At 41.7% G+C, this 26,384-nt stretch overlaps 2 protein-coding genes across 3 annotated transcripts in view; both read left to right on the forward strand.

Annotated features, from left to right (window-relative positions):
- Positions 1-22,916, forward strand: part of tfpia (tissue factor pathway inhibitor a) — a 51,173-nt gene extending 28,257 nt beyond the window's left edge. Inside the window, exons 2-6 of one of the 2 annotated variants that reach the window (XM_064943956.1) lie at positions 4,578-4,778; positions 18,567-18,743; positions 19,514-19,615; positions 20,818-21,012; positions 21,344-22,916. In XM_064943956.1, coding sequence (XP_064800028.1) covers positions 4,578-4,778; positions 18,567-18,743; positions 19,514-19,615; positions 20,818-21,012; positions 21,344-21,414 — 746 coding nt within the window. In that variant the 3' untranslated portion in view covers positions 21,415-22,916. Of the gene's footprint in view, positions 1-4,574; positions 4,779-18,566; positions 18,744-19,513; positions 19,616-20,817; positions 21,013-21,343 lie in introns of both variants that reach the window. The other variant, XM_064943955.1, reaches the window with a different exon arrangement.
- A 2,157-nt stretch (positions 22,917-25,073) lies between these two features.
- LOC135518970 (calcitonin gene-related peptide type 1 receptor-like) overlaps positions 25,074-26,384 on the forward strand; it is a 51,481-nt gene continuing 50,170 nt past the window's right edge. Inside the window, exon 1 of the mRNA XM_064943957.1 lies at positions 25,074-25,303. The gene's annotated coding sequence lies outside the window, so the exon portion shown is untranslated. The remainder of the gene's footprint in view (positions 25,304-26,384) is intronic.

Genomic DNA, 26,384 nt, shown 5'->3' on the forward strand with positions numbered 1-26,384 from the left:
AGCTGTCATCAAGGTAAATGGTGGCTAATTTAAAGAATCTCAAATGCAGTATAACATATTTTTTGATTGGTTTAACACTTTTTTTGGTTACTACATGATTCCCTACGTGTTATTTCATTGTTGTGATGTCTTCACTATTATTGAACAATGTAGAAAATTGTAAAAGAAAATAAAGAAATAACCCAGCATGAGTAGGTGTGTCCAAACTTTAGACTGGAACTGTATATATATATATATATATATATATATATATATATATATATATATATATATATATATACAGTACCAGTGTACTGTGTCACATATCAGTTTGCAAACAATGTAAATAAATATATATATAGGGAGACACATATACTGTAGCTAAGAAGGTAATACTAAGTGTATGTTGTGTAGTAAGCTGTTAGCAGCCCATTTGCCTCACCCTGATCATTTGTTCATTTTTCCCCTAATAATTTCCCCTACAGTTCTGACTTGGTGGTGCATATATAGTCTATAGCCTGTTTTATTGAAATGTAATCATTGAATATTGAATGAGCTTTCATTGTCTGCTTATATTCCCCCTTTATTTATCCTATGGTTCTGACTTGGTGCATAGGGTGAACACTGTAAGATCGGCCCATGTTCTGAATTCTGTCGCTGTACATTTCAAAGGTGCTGAACAAATAGTTATTTTGACCAGGTCCGTCCTAGCTTGCTCATTAATGTCTTGATCGAAATTACAGATTGCCTCTTATCTGCTAGTTGCCCCCTTATGCCATAGTTTGTACATCTCAATTGTCAGTAGTAACCACAGCTTAAGCAATCAGCCATATCAGCTATGTTTTTTTGAAAGGCAGTAAATGAGGCTGAAGGAACTGTTTTGCTGGCAGACAAGGATCCGCTGATTGCCAGGTGTAGCAGTGGTAAGGTGTTGGGACTGCTGTTGGGACTCTGCTGGTGGGACAGCTTTATGTACACCCTAACAGTTTGTGGGCACCGTTTGTCACTGTTATAGTGCAATTCATGTATTGCTTAGTGTTGTGTTGTGGCTTTGCTGACATGCATTCCACATTTTTATTTTTTGGGGGGGGGGAGTTTGCCCCATGAAGATTTACATGCTAAAATCGCCACTGGACCTGTTATATTATGGGATTATAATTTGGTATCCCCTCACATTGTTGATATTGAATGATGTTTGCTGCCTTCCCCTTGACATTCCCCTAAACAAGCACTACTTGGGGCAACCTGCCTATATTCTGCATTACTGAAGAGCTTGGCACACCACCAGCATTGTGTAATTCAGCCCATTATCCAAATTGAGGTGTGTGGAGGCTGAGTCTTGGCGAAGCAGAACCTGCCTGCGGGGCCCAAAAAAATGCAGCTGCCTAGAGGAAATGTTAAGCGCCCAAAATGTGTCAGTACATTTGGTGCCAGACTCTACAGTACATATTTTGGGAGTAACCTGAAAATGCTGATCTATTGGTTGGCGCCGACCAGGCTTTTATTGATGTATTCTGGGAAGATTCATATTAATAGCTCCAACTCATTGGTCCATTGTTGAGATGCAGAATAACGTTTGGAGAGGGAGGAAGGAGAATAACGCTTGGAGAGGGAGGAAGAAGAATAACGTTTGGAGAGGGAGGGAGGAGAATAACTTTTGGAGAGAGAGGAAGGAGAATAACTTTTGGAGAGAGAGGAAGGAGAATAACGTTTGGAGAGAGAGGAAGGAGAATAACGTTTGGAGAGAGAGGAAGGAGAATAATGTTTGGAGAGAGAGGAAGGAGAATAACGTTTGGAGAGAGGGGAAGGAGAATAACGTTTGGAGAGAGAGGAAGGAGAATAATGTTTGGAGAGAGAGGAAGGAGAATAACGTTTGGAGAGAGGGGAAGGAGAATAACGTTTGGAGAGAGGGGAAGGAGAATAACGTTTGGAGAGAGAGGAAGGAGAATAACGTTTGGAGAGAGAGGAAGGAGAATAATGTTTGGAGAGAGAGGAAGGAGAATAACGTTTGGAGAGGGAGGAAGGAGAATAACGTTTGGAGAGAGAGGAAGGAGAATAACGTTTGGAGAGAGAGGAAGGAGAATAATGTTTGGAGAGAGAGGAAGGAGAATAACGTTTGGAGAGGGAGGAAGGAGAATAACGTTTGGAGAGAGAGGAAGGAGAATAACGTTTGGAGAGAGAGGAAGGAGAATAATGTTTGGAGAGGGAGGAAGGAGAATAACATTTGGAGAGAGAGGAAGGAGAATAACGTTTGGAGAGGGAGGAAGTAGAATAACGTTTGGAGAGGGAGGAAGGAGAATAACGTTTGGAGAGAGAGGAAGGAGAATAACGTTTGGAGAGAGAGGAAGGAGAATAATGTTTGGAGAGAGAGGAAGGAGAATAACTTTTGGAGAGAGAGGAAGGAGAATAACGTTTGGAGAGGGAGGAAGGTTTGGAAGGGAAGGAGTAAGAAGTGCACTGTTAAGTTTCACTTCCAATTTATTATAATGTTTTTTTACTATACTATAACGCATCAATTTGTTTAAAGTTACTGTGCACCAAGTCTAACTTTTTCAAGATCAAAGATCATACTTTTATTAGCATCTACAAGTTTGTTTTTAGTTTCCAGTGTTGCATTTGAGCCCACATCCTCTGCTTGAGGCAATAGGGTTGTCTCTAGGAGTGTTGTGTTTGGATGGCCCACATTACCAAAGCTGGACAATAAGTAATGGAAGAACACATTGACTGTGGTACAGTACTCCTGTTGACCTCACGGGGGTTCAAATCAATAGGAACATCCTGTTTTCTTTTTCCTCCAGACTTATTACACATCTTCCAATGAAATGAGGTGTTTTCCAAGTGCCCACTTAAAGCTAGTTCAGTTGAGCAGTCACGTTTGCCTTGTCTTTTCATACATCTTAGGACTGAACAGCGAAGTGACTGCTGCTGCTCTCAGGGTGGTGTGGCTTTTTGAGGGAAAGACAAACAATAGGAACATTATTGCCCTCTTTAGGGAGGCTAAGCACAGATACATGTTTACAAAGAGGGCCTAGCGGTACAGAGACGGAGACAGCATGTGGATTGCCTGTCTGTAATTACCCCTGCATGGGCACTCCTCCCTCTGCTTATCTGCCCGGACAGAGGATTGTATACAATATCTGTAGCCATGCTCAGAAAACATTTAATCGGCCCTGCAAAAGCAAACTACTATAAGCCCAGAGGTAGGCTAGCATGCGAGAGGGTATTTGTAGAGATGGCTGTCTTGCTGTGGGCTGGCTGGGGCCTGGGCAGCATGGTGGGGCTGTGGAGTTCGGAGGTGTTGCTGGGCTGGATATACTGAGGATGCCATTCAGCAGGTAATGCAACAGCATTTAATAGTTGTCAGGTTGTATGCCATCAAAACGACCCTCGCCAACAAAGTGTCACACAGCGAATTACTGTTTACCATGATTATATATACAAATAGACGGCTATGGAGCTTGATTGTCACATTGCGGTTGTTTATATTACCTTATATGCAGCTGTATATGATGACAGGTACACATCAAGTTAACTGTATGTATCACATAGTTACTTACAGTATGTACTATCTACAGCATAACCACAGGAACCAACTAACCTAATCTACAGTGTGGAAAAGGAAAACCCAGTCCCTCTTGGCAGATCCGGAAGATCAGGATGTTGAAGGTTAAGTGATCCACCCAATGGGAAGGAGGCTGTCACTCAACCCACCCACCCTCCACCCCACCATCTGCAGAGCCCCAGCCCTCCTCAGACAGAGATTATGCTCCTCACAGTGTGATCTGAAGGGACGGGACTTTCACAGCAGGCTGAATCCAGACCCCGGCTGCCCAGAACACAACAGGAGGGGGACTATTTGCACATTGTTGCAACACTGTATATAGACATATGACATTTGAAATGTCTTTATTCTTTTGGAACTTTTGTGAGTGTAGTGTTTACTGTTCAGTTTTTATTGTTTATTTCACTTTTGTTTATTATCTATTTCACTTGCTTTGGCATCGTAAACATATGTTTCCCATGCCAATAAAGCCCCTTGAATGTAATTGAATTGAGAGGGAGATAAAGAGAGAGAGAGAGTCCGAGCAGCAAACGGATGGTGATTTAACATCTTGGCTGCTTGCTGTGAAGATGCTACAGCATTTTGATAGTATCTCAAGTCATCTGTTCCCACGTCTTGTAGAACACATGTTCTATGCAATGTAAAACGTGTGTTTGGTGGAATGCATTTACAGTATAAAGCACTGCTAAAGCCACAGCTACATTTTTGAGAGTTTTATTTTTGTTGTTGAGTCTGAGTGTGGGCATATGTTGCTCAGTAGAGCAGATCAGAATTCTGAACGTGTTGAATTCTATTCAGCATTGTTATGAGTGACCAGCAGCAAGGCTGTAAGGTCAAACCATTTATACAGACTCCCCCACAACCAATATCTACACACAACCATTCAAATCATCTGGAATGTACCACAGAGATGTTCTTACCTAGTCCAAAGCCTCAGGTTAAAGCGTTGACCTAAATTACACCAGAACTTTTCCATGGATTCTGTGAATCTTTGCATGGCAGTATGCTAAATTTGGCTTTCTTCTCTCCATAGCAGATGGAGCCCAGCCTGAGCTCTTCATTTTCCACCAGTCGTGCGCCCTGAAGAAGGACGAAGGGCCCTGCAAGGCATTAAAGGAGCGTTTCTACTTCGACATTGACACGGGCCGCTGTGAGGCCTTCGAGTTCGGCGGCTGCAGAGGCAACGCCAACAATTTTGAGACCTTGGAGGCGTGTGAGGAAATGTGCCTGGTGTCTGGTGAGTTTTTGAAACCTTTCTCTGATTTCTCTGCAGGTCAAATGTAAAAATGGGCCTCTGTTGATGTGTGAAAAATTATTCATTTTTGTACCAAATATCATTCTGTATATTCAGAAAGACTTGTGTTATTTTATTTAGACAGATGAAGCAAGCACACATGTTCTTCAGGAAATGTACAGTATCTTTTGTAGATTTTTTTTCCTTTACTAGGAATGATAAGATGTTCCCTGGTCAACCAATTCACTGATTACTATGTTGTTGGTTTCTGTCCTTTTCAAAACAATTATCTGCTATGTTGCCAAAATATCAAAATAGATTAGACAGCGAGTACGGTTGCATGCATACAATAATGTGATTATTGTTGATAGTCAGGTTAATATAATAGTTTGATTAAAACGATTACATGCTTTGCAAGAAGAGCGATTTCCCTAATAAGCCTGTTTCCATGGACTCATCTGAGATCAGATGGCACGCTGATAAATGCAGAAAATCACCAATCAAAATAAACGTTCTAGCATGTTGTTTTTGCGAAAACTATGTTATTCTATTTCTAAGATGCATAGTAAAGAAAAATCCAAACACACTTCACTCACACATAAGAGGTCCTGGCACATGCACAGGTCAAATACACCCATGGAGTAATTCAAACAATTGCTCAGAAAACCAGGTGTTTTAATCGGCTTATGCTTACTTGGATTTTGACCTGAGGCCAATTTTAAGATAAGCACAGTAAAGTGTTTATGTGCCCAATGCCATACTCGGCCTTCTGCCATAATCAGTTTAATAGCAAATTAGGATTGTGCATGTAAATTTACTCACTGTTTTTGAGCCAGTAAACACGATGACATTATCGACGTAGTTGGTTTGGCAGGTTTTATAGTAGAATAGTGTTCTATCATACGTTCAAGGCAGCAGTAATAGTTTTTGCGCTTTATGGTTTTGTGTGGAATGCTGTCGTTCGACTGTCAGACCAAACTCTCACTCCCAAACACATTCCCAATGCCTTTCTGAGAAAGTTTGCATGTTTCTCTGTCAAACTATCAGCCAAATCTATTGTCAAGCCCGGGACAATGGCGCTGTTGGCTGATTGGCTATGTGAAAAAGACTGACATCCAGGCTCATTCTCGTTGTAGAGACTACTGGGCTGATAATAATATTATGTGGTACGTGTGAAACGATTGGGCTGATGATAATAATCTGTAAACTAGAAGCACAAGCGTTTCGCTACACTCGCATTAACATCTGCTCACCATGTGTGTGTGACCAATAACATTTGATTTGATTTTGCATTTTGAGTGTTACCTAAACCGTGGGTGTTATTGAAGTGAGATAGATAAGCAATATTCATAGATGTCGGATCAATATGAATTATGCTGTGGATATCACAGTGGAGAAACCACGTGCGAAACTCTACTTTGTCTGTAGCTAGAAACACTGCTTTCTTAAAAGTGTAATTTATTACGGATGTATGTCTCAATGTCATGGTGGTACAATGTTGTGTCATTGTATGCATTATTCAGTTGACGTATAAGGGAATTGTGGGTGCATTTCCATCCTGCCAGTAACACTTTTATATTATTGTTTTATTCAACATGTCGATGAAACCAGGCATATTGAATTAAATAAGAAAATGATGGTTGTCCTGTGAGGGTAACATCCAAATCAAATCACATTTTATGGGTCACATACACTTGGTTAGCAGATGTTATTGCTTCTAGATCCGACAGTATCTAACAGGTAATATCTTTACAATTCCACAACAAATCCTAATACACACATTCTAGTAAAGGAATGGGATGAGAATATCTAAGTATAAAATATATGGCTGAGCAGTGACAGAACGGCTAAGATGCAATAGATAGTAAAGAATAGGTAGTGAAGGATACAGTATATACATATGAGAGGAGTAATGTGAGCTATGTAAACAATCTTAAAGTGGCATTGTTAAAGTAGTGTTACTGGTGTTCCATTTATTAAAGTGGCCAATGATATCAAGTCTGTAGGCAACAGCCACCTCTCTGTGCTAGTGATGGCAGTTTAACAATCGGATGGCCTTGAGATAGAAGCTGCTTTTCAATCTCTCTGTCCCAGCTTTGATGCACCTGTACTGACCTCGCCTTCTTGATGGAAGCGGGGTGAACAGGCAGTGGCTCGGGTGGTTATTGTCCTTGATTATCTTTTTTGCCTTCCTGTGTTGTAGGTGTCCTGGAGGGCAGATAGTTTGCCCCCGGTGATGCATTGTGCAGACTGCACCACCCTCTAGAGAGTCTTGCGGTTGTGGGCTGTGCAGTTGCCATACCAGGCGGTGATACATCTCGACAGGATGCTCTCAATTGTTCATCTCTAAAAGTTAGTGAGAGTTTTCGGTGACAAGCCACATTTTTTCAGCCTCCTGAGGTTGAAGAGGTGCATTTGAGCCTTTTCAGTTTCTCCCTGATGTGTACGCCGAGGAACTTAAAACTTTCCACCTTCTCCACTACTGTCCCGTCAATGTGGATGGCGGGTGCTCCCATTGCTGTTTCCTGAAGTCCAAGATCATCTCTTTTGTTTTGCTGACATTGAGTGATAGGTTATTTTCCTGACACCACACACGAGGGCCCTAACCTCCGCCCTGTAGGCTGTCTCGTCATTGTTGGTAATCAAGCCTACCACTGCTGTGTCGTCTGCAAACTTGATGATTGAGTTGGAGGTGTGCATGGCCAATTGGTCGTGGGTGAACAAAGAGTACATAAGGGGGCAGAGAACGCACCCTTATGGGGCTCCTGTGTTGAGGATCAGTTGAGTGGAGATGTTGTTTCCTACCTTCACCACCAGGGGGCAGCCCGTCAGGAAGTCCAGGACCCAGTTGCACAGGGCATGGTCGAGACCTGGTGTCTCAAGCTTAATGATGAGTTTGGAGGGTACTATGGTGTTGAATGCTGAGCTGGAGTCAATGAACAGCATTCTTACATAGGTATTCCTGTTGTCAAGATTGGAAAGGGCAGTGTGATGGCGATTGCATTGTTTGTTGACCTATTGGGGCGGTATGCAAATTTAAGTGGGTCTAGGGTGACAGGTAGGGTGGAGGTGATATGGTCCTTAACTAGTCTCAAAGTACTTCATGATGGGAGAAGTGAGTGCTACGGGGCGATAGTCATTTAGCTCAGTTACCTTGGCTTTCTTGGGAACTGTAACAATGGTGGCTGTCTTGAAGCATGTGGGAACAGCAGACTGGGATAAGGATTGATTGATGATGTCCGTAAACACACCAGCCAGCTGGTCTGTACATTCTCTGAGGACGTGGCTAGGGATGCCATCTGGGCTGGCAGCCTTGCAAGGGTTAACACGTTTACATTTTTTACTCACGCCGGCCACGGAGGAGGAGAGTCCACAGTCTTTGGTTGCGGGCTACGTTGATGCCACTGTATTGTCCTCAAAGCACGCAAATCATTTGTTTATTTTGTCTGGAAGCATAACGTCAATGTACTCGACTTGGCTGGTTTTCCTTTTCTAATCCGTGATTGTCTGTAGACGCTGCCACATACGTCTTGTGTTCGAGCCATCGAATTGCAACTCCACTTTATCTCTATGCTGACACGTTGCTTGTTTGATTGCCTTACGGAGGGAATAACTACACTGTTTGTATTTGCTCATATTTCCAGTCACTTTGCCATGATTAAATGCAGTGGTATGTGCTTTCAGCTTTGTGCGAAAGCACGGTTTCTGCTTAGGGAAGGTTTTAATAGTTACAGTGGGTACAACATCTCCTATACTCTTCCTTGTAAAGTCGCTCACCGAGTCAGCGTAAATGTCAATGTTGTTCTCTGAGGCTACCCTGAACATATCCCAGTCCACATGATCGAAGCCATCTTCAAGCGTGGAATCCGATTGGTCAGTCCAGCATTGGATAGACCTAAGCACGGGTGCTTCCTGTTTTAGTTAATGCCTATAGGAGGGGAGCAACGAGATGGAGTCATGGTCAGATTTGCCAAAAGGAGGGGGGGAGGGCCTTGTATGCATTGCTGAAGTTTGAGTAGCAATGGTTGAGCATGTTACTCGTTCGTGTACAGAAATCGATATGCTGATAGAATTTAGGTAGCCTTGTTCTCAAATTAGCTTTGTTAAAATCCCCAGATAAAATAAATGCAGCCTCAGGATATATGGTTACCAGTTTGCATAAAGTCCAGTGAAGTTCCTTGACGGCCGTCTTGGTATCCGCTTGCGGGGGGATACACACGGCTGTGATGATAACCGAGGAGAGTTCTCTTGGGATATAATATGGTCTGCATTTGATTGTGAGGAATTCTAGTCAGGCAAACAAAAGGATGAGTTCCTGTATGTTGTTACAATTACTCTATGAATCAAATCATAAAACATACACCCCGTCCTTCTTCTTACCGGAGAGATGTTTATTCCTGTCGGCGCGATGCACTGAAAATCCCGTTGGCTGTATGGACTCAGACAGCATGTCTCCAGCTAGCCATGTTTCCGTAAAACAGAGTATGTTACAATCCCGGATATCTCTTTGGAAAGCAACTCTTGGCCAGATGTCATCAACGTTGTTATCTAGGGACTGGACATTAGCGAGTAATATACTCGGGAGTGGTGGGTTGTGTGCTCGCCTCCGAAGCCCCAATAGAAGACCGCTCCGGCACCCTCTCTTCCTGTGGCGTTGTTTTGTGTCGGCCTCTGGAATCTGTTTAAATGCCCTGGGAGGTGCAGATAAAGGATCTGCTTTGGGAAAGTTGTATTCCTGGTCGTAGTGCTGGTTCTGCTGGTACATTGACGTCTCTCTGATATCCAATAATTCTTCCCGGTTGTATGTAATAACACTTAAGGTTTTCTGGGCTAACAACATAATAAATAATACAGAAAAAACTCAATACTACACAGTTTCCTAAGGGCTAGAACTGAAGCTGGTATCTCCATCAGCGCCATCTTGCCATCCTGTTCCACTGAAATTAAGTAGTCACAATTATGTCAAGAGACAATGTCACAATGTATTTCTATTGCTACCAAACCTCACGTGAGATGAAGAAAAATAACAAGCTAAGAAAAGAAAGTCTATGTAGGAGTCAACAGTCAAGGACACATGAAACACCTCAGATATTATCATGTTGTCACAACGTGACATTTATTTTACTCTCTCAATACCTGCATGTACTGAATGGAAATAATATGAAGACTGATGTCATAATGGCTTCTTCGCAGAAATTCTCAAGGAACATATAAGTCTTAAAAGGAAAATGTTAAACTAATAGGAACACCATTTCAGTAATGACAATTCATTTACCTTTTACCTAATCAATCTGTCTGCTCTCCACCAATTTCTGTAAATTCAGACAATGGATAATGATAATGATGATGACATTGATGATGATAATGGATTTATACAACACTTCTCCAGGTGTTCATTGCGTTTTATGGGTAAAACTCACTTCATTAAGTAGGCTCAAGGCCTTAGTCATAAAGTCACACACTGTTCCAAGCTTGTGGCAAGGCATTGTTGTCATCTTAAACTGCCAAAGAGGACAAAGAATAATGGAATTACTTTGTGAAGCCCACGGCTCATATTGTTGGCTGCGAGCTCCGTGGCTACAGAGGACCATATCTCATTACCCCTACTGTGTCAGGGCATTATATGTCACAGAGGTCCCTGCCCTCCTTCCACTCTGGTGCCCCCACCTCTAACACCCTATCACACAAACAGGCTGAACAATGAGAGTTTAGAATAATGGGGGAGCCCTGTGTAGATCACAGCTGTAGTGCAGAGCTCCCATTATTTCACTTGCTCCTGGAAATTCCAACGTACACTTACTCAGCTCTACCAGTTAAGGCCCCTAATCACTATAGACGTGTTGTGTGGGAGGCTAGTCAAAACTTAGACTGTCAATTGTAAACGACCCGAAACCATTTTTACATTGCCAACACTACAACACAGTATAATGTCACACCATCAGAGATACAGGACTAGTCTCAGGTAACACCTCCAACACTACAACACAGTATAATGTCACACCATCAGAGATACAGGACTGGTCTCAGGTAACACCTCCAACACTACAACACAGTATAATGTCACACCATCAGAGATACAGGACTGGTCTCAGGTAACACCTCCAACACTACAACACAGTATAATGTCACACCATCAGAGATACAGGACTGGTCTCAGGTAACACCTCCAACACTACAACACAGTATAATGTCACACCATCAGAGATACAGGACTGGTCTCAGGTAACACCTCCAACACTACAACACAGTATAATGTCACACCATCAGAGATACAGGGCTGGTCTCAGGTAACACCTCCAACACTACAACACAGTATAATGTCACACCATCAGAGATACAGGACTGGTCTCAGGTAACACCTCCAACACTACAACACAGTATAATGTCACACCATCAGAGATACAGGACTGGTCTCAGGTAACACCTCCAACACTACAACACAGTATAATGTCACACCATCAGAGATACAGGACTAGTCTCAGGTAACACCTCCAACACTACAACACAGTATAATGTCACACCATCAGAGATACAGTCTCAGAGAGTCCTCTTCAGACAAGGGAACATCCTTAGTCAATGTGAGTATGGGAGTGTCAACGCGTCAGATGGTGTCAGTGTCAAGGATTAACCCTGTTTTATTTCTAGCTTGTAAAACTCTTAATTCCTCTTTTAAAGGATAACCTCTCTATCAGTCAGTCCTGATGAAGCTGAGGCCTTGTTGTGGGATACATTAGAGTATGAATGGCTCCATCTAGTGGCCATTCGTTTTTAATGCCTCTGTAACAGAATACAATGACACAATTGGAATAGTATTGAAATGCATCCATCCTGCCTCCCTCCCTCCCTCATGGATCTGTCATGACTGGATTGTCGGAAGCAAGCTTTCCACGACATTGCTTTCATCATTTATGTCATGCCAGATCAATAGTTACTTCAAGGATAGGAGGAGGGAAGGATGTATTGTCCTTTGTGACTCAGTCGGTAGACCTTGACGTTTGACTCCGTACCATTAATTACATTCCAGACAGTACAATGAGCCCGTCGTCCTCCAGCTCCTCCCACCAGCTTCCTCTGATTTTATATATATATATATATAAGTGAGTACACCCCTCACATTTTTGTAAATATTTGAGTATATCTTTTCATGTGACAACACTGAAGAAATTACACTTTGCTACAATGAAAAGTAGTGAGTGTACAGCTTGTATAACACGGTAAATTTGCTGTCCCCTCAAAATAACTCAACACACAGCCATTCATGTCTAAACCGCTGGCAACAAAAGTGAGTACACCCCTAAGTGAAAATGTCCAAATTGGGCCCAAAGTGTCAATATTTTGTGTGGCCACCATCATTTTCCAGCACTGCCTTAACCCTCCTGGGCATGGAGTTCACCAGAGCTTCACAGGTTGCCACTGGAGTCCTCTTCCACTCCTCCATGACGACATCACAGAGCTGGTGGATGTTAGAGACCTTGCACTCCTCCACCTTCTGTTTGAGGATGTCCCACAGATGCTCAATAGGGTTTAGGTCTGGAGACATGCTTGGCCATTCCATCACCTTTACCCTCAGCTTCTTTAGCAAGGCAGTGGTCGTCTTGGAGGTGTGTTTGGAGTCATTATCATGTTGGAATACTGCCCTGCGGCCCAGTCTCCGAAGGGAGGGGATCATGCTCTGCTTCAGTATGTCACAGTACATGCTGGCATTCATGGTTCCCTCAATGAACTGTAGCTCCCCAGTGCCGGCAGAACTCATGCAGCCCCAGACCATGACACTCCCACCACCATGCTTGATTGTAGGCAAGACACACTTGTCTTTGTACTCCTCACCTGGTTGCCAACACACACGCTTGACACCATCTGAACCAAATAAGTTTATCTTGGTCTCATCAGACCACAGGACATGGTTCCAGTAATCCATGTCGTTAATCTGCTTGTCTTCAGCAAACTGTTTGCGGGCTTTCTTGTGCATCATCTTTAGAAGAGGCTTCCTTCTGTGACGACAGCCATGCAGACCAATTTGATGCAGTGTACGGCATATGGTCTGAGCACTGACAGGCAGACCCCCCACCCCTTCAACCTCTGCAGCAATGGTGGCAGCACTCATACACCTATTTCCCAAAGACAACCTCTGGATATTACGCTGAGCACGTGCACTCAACTTCTTTGGTCGACCATGGTGAGGCCTGTTCTGAGTGGAACCTGTCCAGTTAAACCGCTGTATGGTCTTGGCCACCGTAAGAACACCTGCTCTGTCCATGACATAGACTGACCAGGCGAATCCAGGTGAAAGCAGCCCCAGACCATTATGACTCCTCCACCAAACTTTACAGTTGGCACTATGCATTGGAGCAGGTTGTGTTCTCACCATCAGAGATACAGGACTACTCTCAGGTAACACCAGATAGTGAAGCACTCCAGAGAACGCGTTTCCACTGCTCTAGGTCCAATGCTGGTAAGCTTCACACCATTCCAGCCGACGCTTGGCATTGCGCATGGTGATCTCAGGCTTGTGTGCGGCTGCTCGGCCATGGAAACCCATTTCATGAAGCTCCCGACTAACAGTTATTGTTCTGACGCTGCCTCCGGAGACAGTTTGAAACCCGGTGCTGCAATCGAGGACAGACGATTTTTACGCGCTACGCACTTCAGAGGAGGGTCCCGTTCTTTGAGCTTATGTGGCCTACCACTTCGCGGCTCAGCCTTTGTTGCTCCGAGATGTTTCCACTTCACAATAACAGAGTTTACAGATTAACACGGGCAGCTCTAGCAGGGCAGATTAACTGACTTGTTCTAAGACGGTGCCACATTGAAAGTCACTGAGCTCTTCAGTAAGGCCATTCTACTGACAATGTTTGTCTATGAAGATTGCACGGCTGTGTGCTCAATTTTATACACCTGTCAGCAATGGGGTGTATCCAAATCCACTAATAATTTCACATACTTACATATATACACTGCTCAAAAAAATAAAGGGAACACTAAAATAACACATCCTAGATCGGAATGAATGAAATATTCTTATTAAATACTTTTTTCTTTACATAGTTGAATTTGCTGACAACAAAATCACACAAAAATGATCAATGGAAATCAAATTTATCAACCCATGGAGGTCTGGATTTGGAGTCACACTCAAAATTAAAGTGGAAAACCACACTACAGGCTGATCCAACTTTGATGTAATGTCCTTAAAACAAGTCAAAATGAGGCTCAGTAGTGTGTGTGGCCTCCACGTGCCTGTATGACCTCCCTACAATGCCTGGGCATGCTCCTGATGAGGTGGCGGATGGTCTCCTGAGGGATCTCCTCCCAGACCTGGACTAAAGCATCCGCAAACTCCTGGACAGTCTGTGGTGCAACGTGGCGTTGGTGGATGGAGTGAGACATGATGTCCCAGATGTGCTCAAATGGATTCAGGTCTGGGGAACGGGCGGGCCAGTCCATAGCATCAATGCCTTCCTCTTGCAGGAACTGCTGACACACTCCAGCCATATGAGGTCTAGCATTGTCTCGCATTAGGAGGAAACCAGGGCCAACCACACCTGCATATGGTCTCACAAGGGGTCTGAGGATCTCATCTCGGTACCTAATGGCAGTCAGGCTACCTCTGGCGAGCACATGGAGAGCTGTGCGGCCCCCCAAAGAAGTGCCACCCCACACCATGACTGACCCACCGCCAAACTGGTCATGCTGGAGGATGTTGCAGGCAGCAGAATGTTCTCCACGGCGTCTCCAGACTCTGTCACGTCTGTCAAGTTCTCAGTGGGAACCTGCTTTCATCTGTGAAGAGCACAGGGCGCCAGTCTCGAATTTGCCAATCTTGGTGTTCTCTGGCAAATGCCAAACGTCCTGCACGGTGTTGGGCTGTAAGCACTACCCCCACCTGTGGACGTCGGGCCCTCATACCACCCTTATGGAGTCTGTTTCTGACTGTTTGAGCAGACACATGCACATTTGTGGCCTGCTGGAGGTCATTTTGCAGGGCTCTGGCAGTGCTCCTCCTGCTCCTCCTTGCACAAAGGTGGAGGTAGGGGTCCTGCTGCTGGGTTGTTGCCCTCCTACGGCCTCCTCCACGTCTCCTGATGTACTGGCCTGTCTCCTGGTAGCGCCTTCATGCTCTGGACACTACACTGACAGACACAGCAAACCTTCTTGCCATCTCGCATTGATGTGCCATCCTGGATGAGCAACACTGCCGGAGCCACTTGTGTGGGTTATAGACTTCGTCTCATGCTACCACTAGAGTGAAAGCACCGGCAGCATTCAAAAGTGACCAAAACATCAGCCTGGAAGCATAGGAACTGAGAAGTGGTCTGTGGTTACCACCTGCAGAACCACTCCTTTATTGGGGGTGTCTTACTAATTGCCTATAATTTCCACCTGTTTTCTATTCCATTTGCATAACAGCATGTGCAATTTATTGTCAATCAGTGTTTCTTCCTAAGTGGACAGTTTGATTTCACAGAAGTGTGATTGACTTGGAGTTATATTGTGTTGTTTAAGTGTTCCCTTTATTTTTTTGAGCAGTATATATACAGTGGGGCAAAAAAAGTATTTAGTCAGACACCAATTGTGCAAGTTCTCCCACTTAAAAATATGAGAGAGGCCTGTAATTTTCATCATAGGAACACTTCAACTATGACAGACAAAATGAGAAAAGAACATCCAGTTTTAATAGTTTTATGCCCCACTGTATATATGAGTATTAGAACAGGGCCGTAGTGTATTGGACAACTACTTTCACCTGGAAAATTCCAGTATGTCAAGTTGGACAGCAGCCATAACCTTGAAAGACAGAGAGACATATTATTCTGACTGGTCACCTGTAATTCACCACCATAACACTGATAGCTTTTTCCAACTTAAATGCCTTTCAGTTGAATCGCTGGTTTGAATTATTCAACGGGCTGGGTCACACAAACACAAAGGAAAAAAGTCTCTGCTTTCAGGTAGTGTTGCTGTTAAAGTCAAGTCATTCTCTCTGACATGCTTTAACACAGTCTGGTAAAAGTTGTGTTTAGAAATGAAAAAGGACTTGATATTTGGTGACAAAGGGATAAACAGTAGGATACAATATATAATTATTCACAACATATTTGAGGATGACAGTTATTAGTTTGTCTTAGACTCTTCTAGAACTCAGAGAGGCTGAGGTATTAAGTACAGCTTTAATTACAGCATCTATATATTCATGACCTCTTCATTTTTGGGATGTCTCGCCCGATAATGTACGGCCACTTGACGGAAATATTTCTATTAATTCGAGAGGAGAAAAAAAAGCAATATCATAGCCATGAAGTGTCAGGATATGAAGTGACTTTTATCTACTGGGGCTTGGCCCTGGTCAAGTCATGTGTCCTATACAGTGCCTTGCGAAAGTATTCGGCCCCCTTGAACCTTGCGACATTTTGCCACATTTCAGGCTTCAAACATAAAGATATAAAACTGTATTTTTTTGTGAAGAATCAACAACAAGTGGGACACAATTATGAAGTGGAACGACATTTATTGGATATTTCAAACTTTTTTAACAAATCAAAAACTGAAAAATTGGGCGTGCAAAATTATTCAGCCCCCTTAAGTTAATACTGGTACTCAAAGGTACTTTGTAGCGCCATCTTTTGCTGCGATTACAGCTGTAAGTCGCTTGGGGTATGTCTCTATCAGTTTTGCACATCGAGAGACTGAAATGTTTTCCCATTCCTCCTTGCAAAACAGCTCGAGCTCAGTGAGGTTGGATGGAGAGCATTTGTGAACAGCAGTTTTCAGTTCTTTCCACAGATTCTCGATTGGATTCAGGTCTGGACTTTGACTTGGCCATTCTAACACCTAGATATGTTTATTTTTGAACCATTCCATTGTAGATTTTGCTTTATGTTTTGGATCATTGTCTTGTTGGAAGACAAATCTCCGTCCCAGTCTCAGGTCTTTTGCAGACTCCATCAGGTTTTCTTCCAGAATGGTCCTGTATTTGTGGCTCCATCCATCTTCCCATCAATTTTAACCATCTTCCCTGTCCCTGCTGAAGAAAAGCAGGCCCAAACCATGATGCTGCCACCACCATGTTTGACAGTGGGGATGGTGTGTTCATTGTGATGAGCTGTGTTGCTTTTACGCCAAACATAACGTTTTGCATTGTTGCCAAAAAGTTCAATTTTGGTTTCATCTGACCAGAGCACCTTCTTCCACATGTTTGGTGTGTCTCCCAGGTGGCTTGTGGCAAACTTTAAACAACACTTTTTATGGATATCTTTAAGAAATGGATTTCTTCTTGCCACTTCCATAAAGGCCAGATTTGTGCAATATACGACTGATTGTTGTCCTATGGACAGAGTCTCCCACCTCAGCTGTAGATCTCTGCAGTTCCTCCAGAGTGATCATGGGCCTCTTGGCTGCATCTCTGATCAGTCTTCTCCTTGTATGAGCTGAAAGTTTAGAGGGACAGCCAGGTTTTGGTAGATTTGCAGTGTTCTGATACTCCTTCCATTTCAATATTATCGCTTGCACAGTGCTCCTTGGGATGTTTAAAGCTTGGGAAATCTTTTTGTATCCAAATCCGGCTTTAAACTTCTTCACAACAGTATCTCGGACCTGCCTGGTGTGTTCCTTGTTCTTCATGATGCTCTCTGCGCTTTTAACGGACCTCTGAGACTATCACAGTGCAGGTGCATTTATACGGAGACTTGATTACACACAGGTGGATTGTATTTATCATCATTAGTCATTTAGGTCAACATTGGATCATTCAGAGATCCTCACTGAACTTCTGGAGAGAGTTTGCTGCACTGAAAGTAAAGGGGCTGAATAATTTTGCACGCCCAATTTTTCAGTTTTTGATTTGTTAAAAAAGTTTGAATTATCCAATAAATGTCGTTCCACTTCATGATTGTGTCCCACTTGTTGATTCTTCACAAAAAAATACAGTTTTATATCTTTATGTTTGAAGCCTGAAATGTGGCAAAAGGTCGCAAAGTTCAAGGGGGCCGAATACTTTCGCAAGGCACTGTATATGGGGCGACATGAAATCAATCACCCCCTAGATGACGTCTACACCAGTCTCAACGTCAGTGAAGAGGCGAGTTCCTCTGTCCCGTGTCTGTGTTCTTTTGCACATCTTAATCTTTTATTTTTATTGGCAGGTCTGAGATATGGCTTTTTCTTTGCAACTCTGCCTAGAAGGCCAGCAGCTTCACTGTTGACGTTGAGACTGGTGTTTTGCGGGTACTATTTAATGAAGCTGCCAGTCGAGGACTTGTGAGGTGTCTGTTTCTCATACTCCCTATCCATTCATAACTAACTGTGTCAGCAGCCGACCTTCTATCTTCCTCCATGCCTGAGTGTGTGTTCTCTCTTTTTCCACCTCCTCCCCCTCTCATCATATTTTCTGTCTGTGTCTCTAGCTCTCCAGAGTGTTAGTCCCACCTCTTTCTCTATTATTCACAGTTTGCCTGGAAGTCAATTTACTGGTCCAAGGGTAGATTGCAGTGTAGTGTAGATTGTATTTGACTTAGGGGACAGGAAGCCTATCTCGCATACTGTACTTTTTTCAACATTTCCTGCTGTCATCTCTTCAAATGACTCAGTAGCTGGTACTCATTTCTCCTCTTTTCAGTATCTCAATAATGTTATCTCTCTCTCTCTCTCTCTCTCTCTCTCTGCCTTCTCTCTCTCCCTCCATCTGTCTCTAGTTGACAAGAGTCCCTGTCACATGGAGGAGGCTCAATAATGTTCTCCTCTTTTCATTATCTCAATAATGTTCTCTCTCTTCCCTCTTTCTCCATCTGTTTCTAGTTGACAAGAGTCCCTGTCACCTGGAGGAGGCTCCGGGGCCATGTCGAGGTCTGGTAACTCGCTACTTATTTGACAACCAGAGCCAGGAGTGCAAGCACTTCTACTATGGAGGCTGCTTCGGCAATGCCAACAACTTCAAGAGTATGAAAGAGTGCCAGGCTAGATGCCAGAACCCAGGTAGTCCAAAAGAGACCAACCAACCATAGGCCTTTTCTTACTAGCACTGACTGCTGGAAGCTACTTTCTTGAGGAAAAATGTACTTTCTATGACTTTCTATAGCTAGGTTGTCTCACCTAGCTATCTTAAGATGAACGCATTAATTCTAAGTCACTCTGGATAGGAGAGTCTGCTTAATGACTAACATGTAAATGTGCTAGGGGAGTATACAGTATTACTTCTCTGATGCCTTAAAAGTTTGCTGTGTATTCTTAGATAGTTATACCTCTTTGAAAGCTCAAATACTCACGTGTTTGCTGCAGTGGATGTTGTGAATATTGCACTTACTAGAAAATGATCTTGTTGACTGACCATCGTCATGTTTCACCTTCATTTTACATTTTTTTTTTTTTTTTTTTTTTAGCATATTCAATTATTTTAGACATAGGCCTGATTTTGAATTTGTCTACATTCATTGACTGCATTTTGTCCCCCAAAAATTACCAATATATTTTTCTACAGTGACCAAACAATGTAAGAAAACAAATGGATGATAACTGCAAAATAATTACATTGTCATTGTGTATCAGAATCCTTAATCCATCTTCTTTGGGCTCAAAATAATTGTTCTCTTCATCTAACCTGAGTCCATAAGGATAACAACTTCTCTATGCTGTATGTTAATATTATAACAACAGAGTAGTACACTGCTTGTATTATAGTACATTTCTATTAAATGCAGTAACATATTATGGAATTAAACTCTAACCATGCTTTGGTTTCATTGCAGAAAACCCCACTGTGGCCCTTAAATTGGATGTGGCCCCTAAATTGGAGGTCACCGTCCCAGAACCCCATAGCCAGCCTAGTGTGCAGTCTCTCAAAGTAACTGGTAAGACAACAATGTTTATGTATTTTGAGTTCATGTTTGTATCATCTTTATTTATTCAACAAACCCTGTACCCCTGTGGATCTGTCAATGCTGGGAACACTACTGTGTTGCTCCAGTCTCTTGGCAGCCCCTTGTGGTGGTGTGATGTCACTCCCTTTAAGTTAACTACAGTATCACAACTACTAATACTGTGAGGGGCTTTCCACATGGGCAGTAGAACGATCACAAGCACCAGGCCACAGGAAGCACAGGTATTAAGGAAAGCAGTCGTTTGTCATGTGTACTACGGCAACTACAATTGCTAGGTAAGAGAGAGACAGTCATTTTACATGCGCCATCTCAGAAATCGTTTAGCTGCTGGTAAACACACTACAACGTATAAAGGCAGCATAGTGCCCACAATACCTCCTCCCTTCTCCTCCTTCCATGTGACATTGATTCACTGCTATTAAAATGGGAGTGTACAAGGTATGGGGAGAGAGTTAGTGCTCAGAAACACCCGTGTCTGGTACAGAGGTCACATCGCAGTACATTGGGGAGCTGGGAGTCTTTGGCCATCACTCAGTCATGGACAAGTAGTTGTGATTCATGTTACAGAATTCCACCCATGTCAGTGAATTCAGTGCAGGAGAGTCTCTGTACACGTGGTTGTCATTCCAGTCGAGTGACATAGGAGCTCTTCAGTGCTCCCTTAACCAAAGGCTGACATTTACTTGATTTTTGTTTCTCCGCAGTTTGACGCTTGAGGTGGTGTTGAGGTGGTGTTGAGGTGGTGTTGAGGTGGTGTTGAGGTGGTGTTGCGGTGGTGTTGAGGTGGTGTTGCGGTGGTGTTGCGGTGGTGTTGCGGTGGTGTTGAGGTGGTGTTGAGGTGGTGTTGCGGTGGTGTTGCGGTGGTGTTGAGGTGGTGTTGAGGTGGTGTTGAGGTGGTGTTGAGGTGGTGAAAATGAAGTTTCCTTTGTTATGGTACAAGGTAATAGTAGTAGCAGTAGGTTCTACTAGCCACTTTAACAGTAGATTTCCATGAACTTCACATCAGGCTTTCAGAGAAGTATGTTCTATCAGAACTAAACTGCAGATGTAGCCTAGATACTTACATACTTAGACAATGTGTCTTTGGTATGATGGAGTCATTGTTTTACACCATGACTTGTGCTATTAGCACGTCATTTCATCTTAGAATTGCTTCTGTGCATTTCTTTCAGACTTCAATCCTCCGGACTTGTGTCTCAGTCCCATTGACAAGGGCACAACATGTGATGGAGAGGAGAGAACTGAGAGGAGATACGTGTATAACCCCAAGACAAAGAGATGTCAGTCGTTGCGCTACAATGGCTGCGGGGGCAACAAGAACAACTTTGTCCACAAGAGACACTGCATGAAGATGTGTATGAAGCCAGGTAAGATCCAAGTTATCTCCAACACCAGCCCTATAGAGCTACCTGGGGTTGCAGGATTTTGTTCCATCCCCAGCACTAACACACCTGATTCAAATGATCAATATCCAGACTGAAGACTATAATTAGTTGTATTATTTGAAACAGGTGTGTCCGTACTGCACTTGTTCCACCCGTATGTCTTTAATTTAAAAAAAATTGAAACAAATAAATTGAATTAACAGTGTTTTTGTAAATTAACAGTTAAGATATGAATTGAATTCAATGTTCATTTTTAGACTAGTGCCCTGGAGAAGTGTTTAAACATAACTAATTTGTGCTGTTTCATTTTCAGATCACCATCACAAAGGGAAGGTCATTCGTATAAAGAAGAAGAACAGCAACATCTTGTTTCGATCTGTCTAAATCAAGGCTTCATATTAAACCCTTCCTACTTCCTATTAAACCCTTCCTACTTCCTATTAATATTAACCTCTTCCTACTTCTCATTAAACCCTTCCTAGTTCCTATTAAACCCTTCCTACTTCCTATTAATATTAACCTCTTCCTACTTCTCATTAAACCCTTCCTAGTTCCTATTAAACCCTTCCTACTTCCTATTAATATTAACCTCTTCCTACTTCCTATTAAACCCTTCTTACTTCTCATTAAACCCTTCCTACTTCCTATTAAACCCTTCCTACTTCCTATTAATATTAAACCCTTCTTACTTCTCATTAAATCCTTCCTACTTCCTATTAAACCCTTCCTACTTCCTATTAATATTAAACTCTTCCTACTTCTCATTAAACCCTTCCTACTTCCTATTAAACCCTTCCTACTTCCTATTAATATTAACCTCTTCCTACTTCTCATTAAACCCTTCCTACTTCCTATTAAACCCTTCCTACTTCCTATTAATATTAGACCCTTCCTAGTTCCTATTAAACACTTCCTATTAAACCCTTCCTACTTCCTATTAATATTAAACCCTTCCTACTTCTCATTAAACCCTTCCTACTTCTCATTAAACCCTTCCTACTTCCTATTAAACCCTTCCTACTTCCTATTAATATTAAACCCTTCCTACTTCTCATTAAACCCTTCCTACTTCCTATTAAACCCTTCCTACTTCCTATTAATATTAAACCCTTCCTACTTCTCATTAAACCCTTCCTAGTTCCTATTAAACCCTTCCTACTTCCTATTAATATTAAACCCTTCCTACTTCTCATTAAACCCTTCCTACTTCCTATTAAACCCTTCCTACTTCCTATTAATATTAAACCCTTCCTACTTCCTATTAAACCCTTCCTACTTCCTATTAATATTAAACCCTTCCTACTTCTCATTAAACCCTTCCTACTTCCTATTAAACACTTCCTATTAAACCCTTCCTACTTCCTATTAATATTAAACCCTTCCTACTTCTCATTAAACCCTTCCTACTTCCTATTAAACCCTTTCTACTTCCTATTAATATTAACCTCTTCCTACTTCTCATTAAACCCTTCCTAGTTCCTATTAAACCCTTCCTACTTCCTATTAATATTAAACCCTTCCTACTTCTTATTAAACCCTTCCTACATACACTACTTTTGAATGAGTCTTTATTTATATCATTCTTATTTGACTTTGGTATGTCCTTTTAGTCTTGCAGCAATTGTATCAAAGGCTTGTTTTGGCCTATTGTGTAATGTTGTATTGCTTATTGTAACCTTTTAACACTTTGTAAGAAGATGTTTTTAGTAATATCACAATTGTATACATTTTTTTACTGTCTCATACCAAATACCAGTCTATAATTGTATTTTTCTTTCTTCCTGAGGACACCAGACAAGTTGTTTTATTGACAAATGATGAACATTGATTATCCCAAAAGCACTGTACATGTAATATCATACAATAAAGCACATTATCTATATCAAGTACTGTACATTATATCAATGACTTACATTATATCAATTACTGTACATTATCTATATCAAGAACTGTACATTATCTATATCAATTACTGTACATTATCTAAATCAATGACTACATTATCTATATCAATGACTGTACATTATCTATATCGAGTACTGCACATGATCTATATCGATTACTGTACATGATCTATATCGATTACTGTACATGATCTATATCGAGTACTGTACATGATCTATATTGAGTACTGTACATTATCTGTGTACCCCTTCATATGAGTAATGTCTTTTTCCATGGTATTGTTTTTTACCAGGTGAAAACAACATATCAGCAACCCATTTGAGACTACATTTAATTTGGCATAGTCATCAACATTGCACCTTTGTGCATATGTTAATTCCGTTCCAAGTCCACTTTCACATTGAAGTACAGCAGGCTATTGGAATTGACTCCACTGATAAGTGCATCACTGAGACACAGGGGGGCAGTGTTGTATTATCATGGTAGTTCTAACGGTTCCATAATGGCCTTCACTTGAATGATATATGATTGCAAATTGACAAATGACCTATTTGTTTGTTGGGAATTTCTCTGCAATCATAGTCTACATTCATATTTTTTTTAATAATGTAATGACCTCAATAGATTATAAATGAGACCATGTCCAAAACAGTTCTTGAGATGTGACACTATTCTTCCACGAGAAATACCGTTTGGTGGAAAACGCTGGTGCTGCTCCAGGATCTCCCATTAGTGTTCAATTGGGTTGAGATTTGGTGACTGAGACGGCCAAGACATATGGTTTACATCTTTTTCATGCTCATCAAACCAACCATTCAGTGAAAACTCATGCTCTGTGGATGGGGACATTGTCATTCTATGGGGGCATATTCATGGTAGCCAAAAGTATGGCCTGCCCAGTATTTTTTACACATGACCCTAAGCATGATGGATGTTAATTGCTTAATTAACTCAGAAACCACACATGTGTGGAAGCACCCGCTTTCACCATACTTTGTATCCCTCATTTACTCAAGTGTTTAAATGATTTGGACAGTTCAAATCAAACTTTATTTGTCACATGTTTCGAATACAAGTGTGGACTTTAACGTGAAATGCTTACTTACAAGCCCTTAACCAACAGTGAAGTTCAAGAAAGAGTTAGGAATATATTTACCAAATAAACAAAAGTAAAAAATTGTTACCTGTATGTCAGTCAGTTTACCTATTTATGATAAATAAACCAAGTCTAATAATGAGATGAACACTCACAGGTTTGTTAAGCGTAGACAGAGCGAGCTTCTTCCATATGAGAAGACATCGAATTGCAGGAATGTTCCTGTCATTTAGAACCATAACGAATGTTTACAGCCAATGCATTGGATCAAACTGCAGACAGAAACCCAAACAAAAGAGCGTAACTTGAATAAATAACACACGTGCACAATGATTACCACACGGGAGGAGACCCATAATCGTCTGCGCAATCCACAAAACACACAGCACAGGTACTCACACGACCAACGGACAATGTGACAATAATGGACCCCACCATGGTGAACGAAGGGCACATACATACAAATACAATCAGGTGGAATAGGGGACACGTGTGTGCAATGAAAGTTCCAGAGGGATCTGTGACAAATACACAAGGTACAATTTGAAATTTGTGCATCAGCAGTTTTCTGTTATGTCAGTCACTGACAGCCACTCAATTAGCCCATATCAGCTAACATGTTTTAGACTGGTAAATTAGTCTAGTGGCCAGCTATCTAAACTTGTAGTTAACATGGTCGAATTACCGACCTGCCCCCCCCCCCCCCCCATTTATTTTGTTAGTCACTCTCACTCAGATATCATATTAAAAAACTGCAAACATTTCTCTCCGCACTATGGCAAAACGTGTAGAATTGCAGGGCATTAACTCAACATTTTTTGTATTATGTATATCTCCTGTCAAGAGGAGGGGGGGTCGGCTAAAATGCTTTGCTGGCAAGGTGGGGTTAACAACATTTCGTGAAAGACTTGGTCCGGCTCTGATTACATGTGTGGGTAAGGATGTGCATATACAGATGCGCGAGCCACCCCTGTCAAAGTTTCCCATCCCTGGTCTATATCATTTGCGTGGTGGGTTGGTGGGTTCTCCTGAAGAGCTGTAGGCTAATTCGTGATGTAACAGGAAGTAGTCTAATGCGAATGCCTCCCACAATCTGACAGCGGCTCCAGTCCGACACTTTATTCATTGAGTGTTGAAACCCTTTAGGTTTGGTTCACTAACATTGCTGCGGAGGTTGCATTTGTCGAAAAAAAAGCTGTCGCTGGAGTGTTTGGTCGGTTAATGTGACTTTCTAAATCGCGGTAGCATTGGATTGTGAACTAATCGCATCAGGTAAGAACCATTCGAATAGTGTATTAATAATGGGAATATTTACATATCTGGTTTAGGATTACTATTTTATTTGTCCACTTATGCATCGATTCCAGTATCGATGCATAAGTAATTTGCTTTTCCTTTTCTAAAAGCAATAGCCTATACATATCCAATTCAAGCCCATGATAATCGGAAAGAGTCTGCTGCATGTCTGTGCTTTTCTAAAGCTACCTGGATAGATTTCAGTCCGCTGTCGACAGGGATAACAATAGCCTATTTCTTGTAGTCTTCCAAAAACAATTGCGCACCGCAGATAGGTTAGTCATTTGCACTATTTTGCATAATTCCATAGGGAAATTATATATATATATATATATATATATATATATATATATATATATATATATATATATATATATATAGAGCCTCGTTATTAACACATCATACACTATTTGTACACATGTACAAACAATGTACTATTTAACCATGTATATATATATAGTACATGGTTTGTACATGTGTACAAATAGTGTATGATGACTCCCGTCATCATCATACAATCATTGATAATAGCCTATTAATACTTAATCCTTAATTTAGGATCGTTTTTTGACGGATTTGTTTGATCTATGACAAGGGTTTTCATTTGAAAGGGTTTGAAATGATTGGAATATTAAACAAATGCAAAGGTAGCTTATAAGTACGTTTGCCCTCCAACATGCTACATAACATGTTTATAGGGAAGACAACACTTGCAATAATACATTTGTATTAACTCTCAGACCCCATTCAAGATTCGTTTTTACAACCTTATATAACCTTTCCAAACTTTAGGCTACAGTGGAACCTAAGTGTTAGGCTACCCACATTTACATTTTAGGGCACAAGGTGATGGGTAGGTAACCTATAAATCACAAATTAGCATGATGACCATGTTAATGCAAAACGAAAAGGATTTCCTGGGCATTCGACAAGTTTATATGTCATATTGCTGTTTGATAATGAGTTGACTGGAGAGTTTAAAGAATGATAATTATTGTATCTTGTAATATCATGAACTGTCTTCAGATGCAAGGGAAATGTATTTTTTTCCCACAGA

This window comes from Oncorhynchus masou, chromosome 29 (genome assembly GCF_036934945.1).
Source record: "Oncorhynchus masou masou isolate Uvic2021 chromosome 29, UVic_Omas_1.1, whole genome shotgun sequence".
NCBI classification, from domain to species: Eukaryota; Metazoa; Chordata; class Actinopteri; order Salmoniformes; family Salmonidae; genus Oncorhynchus; species Oncorhynchus masou.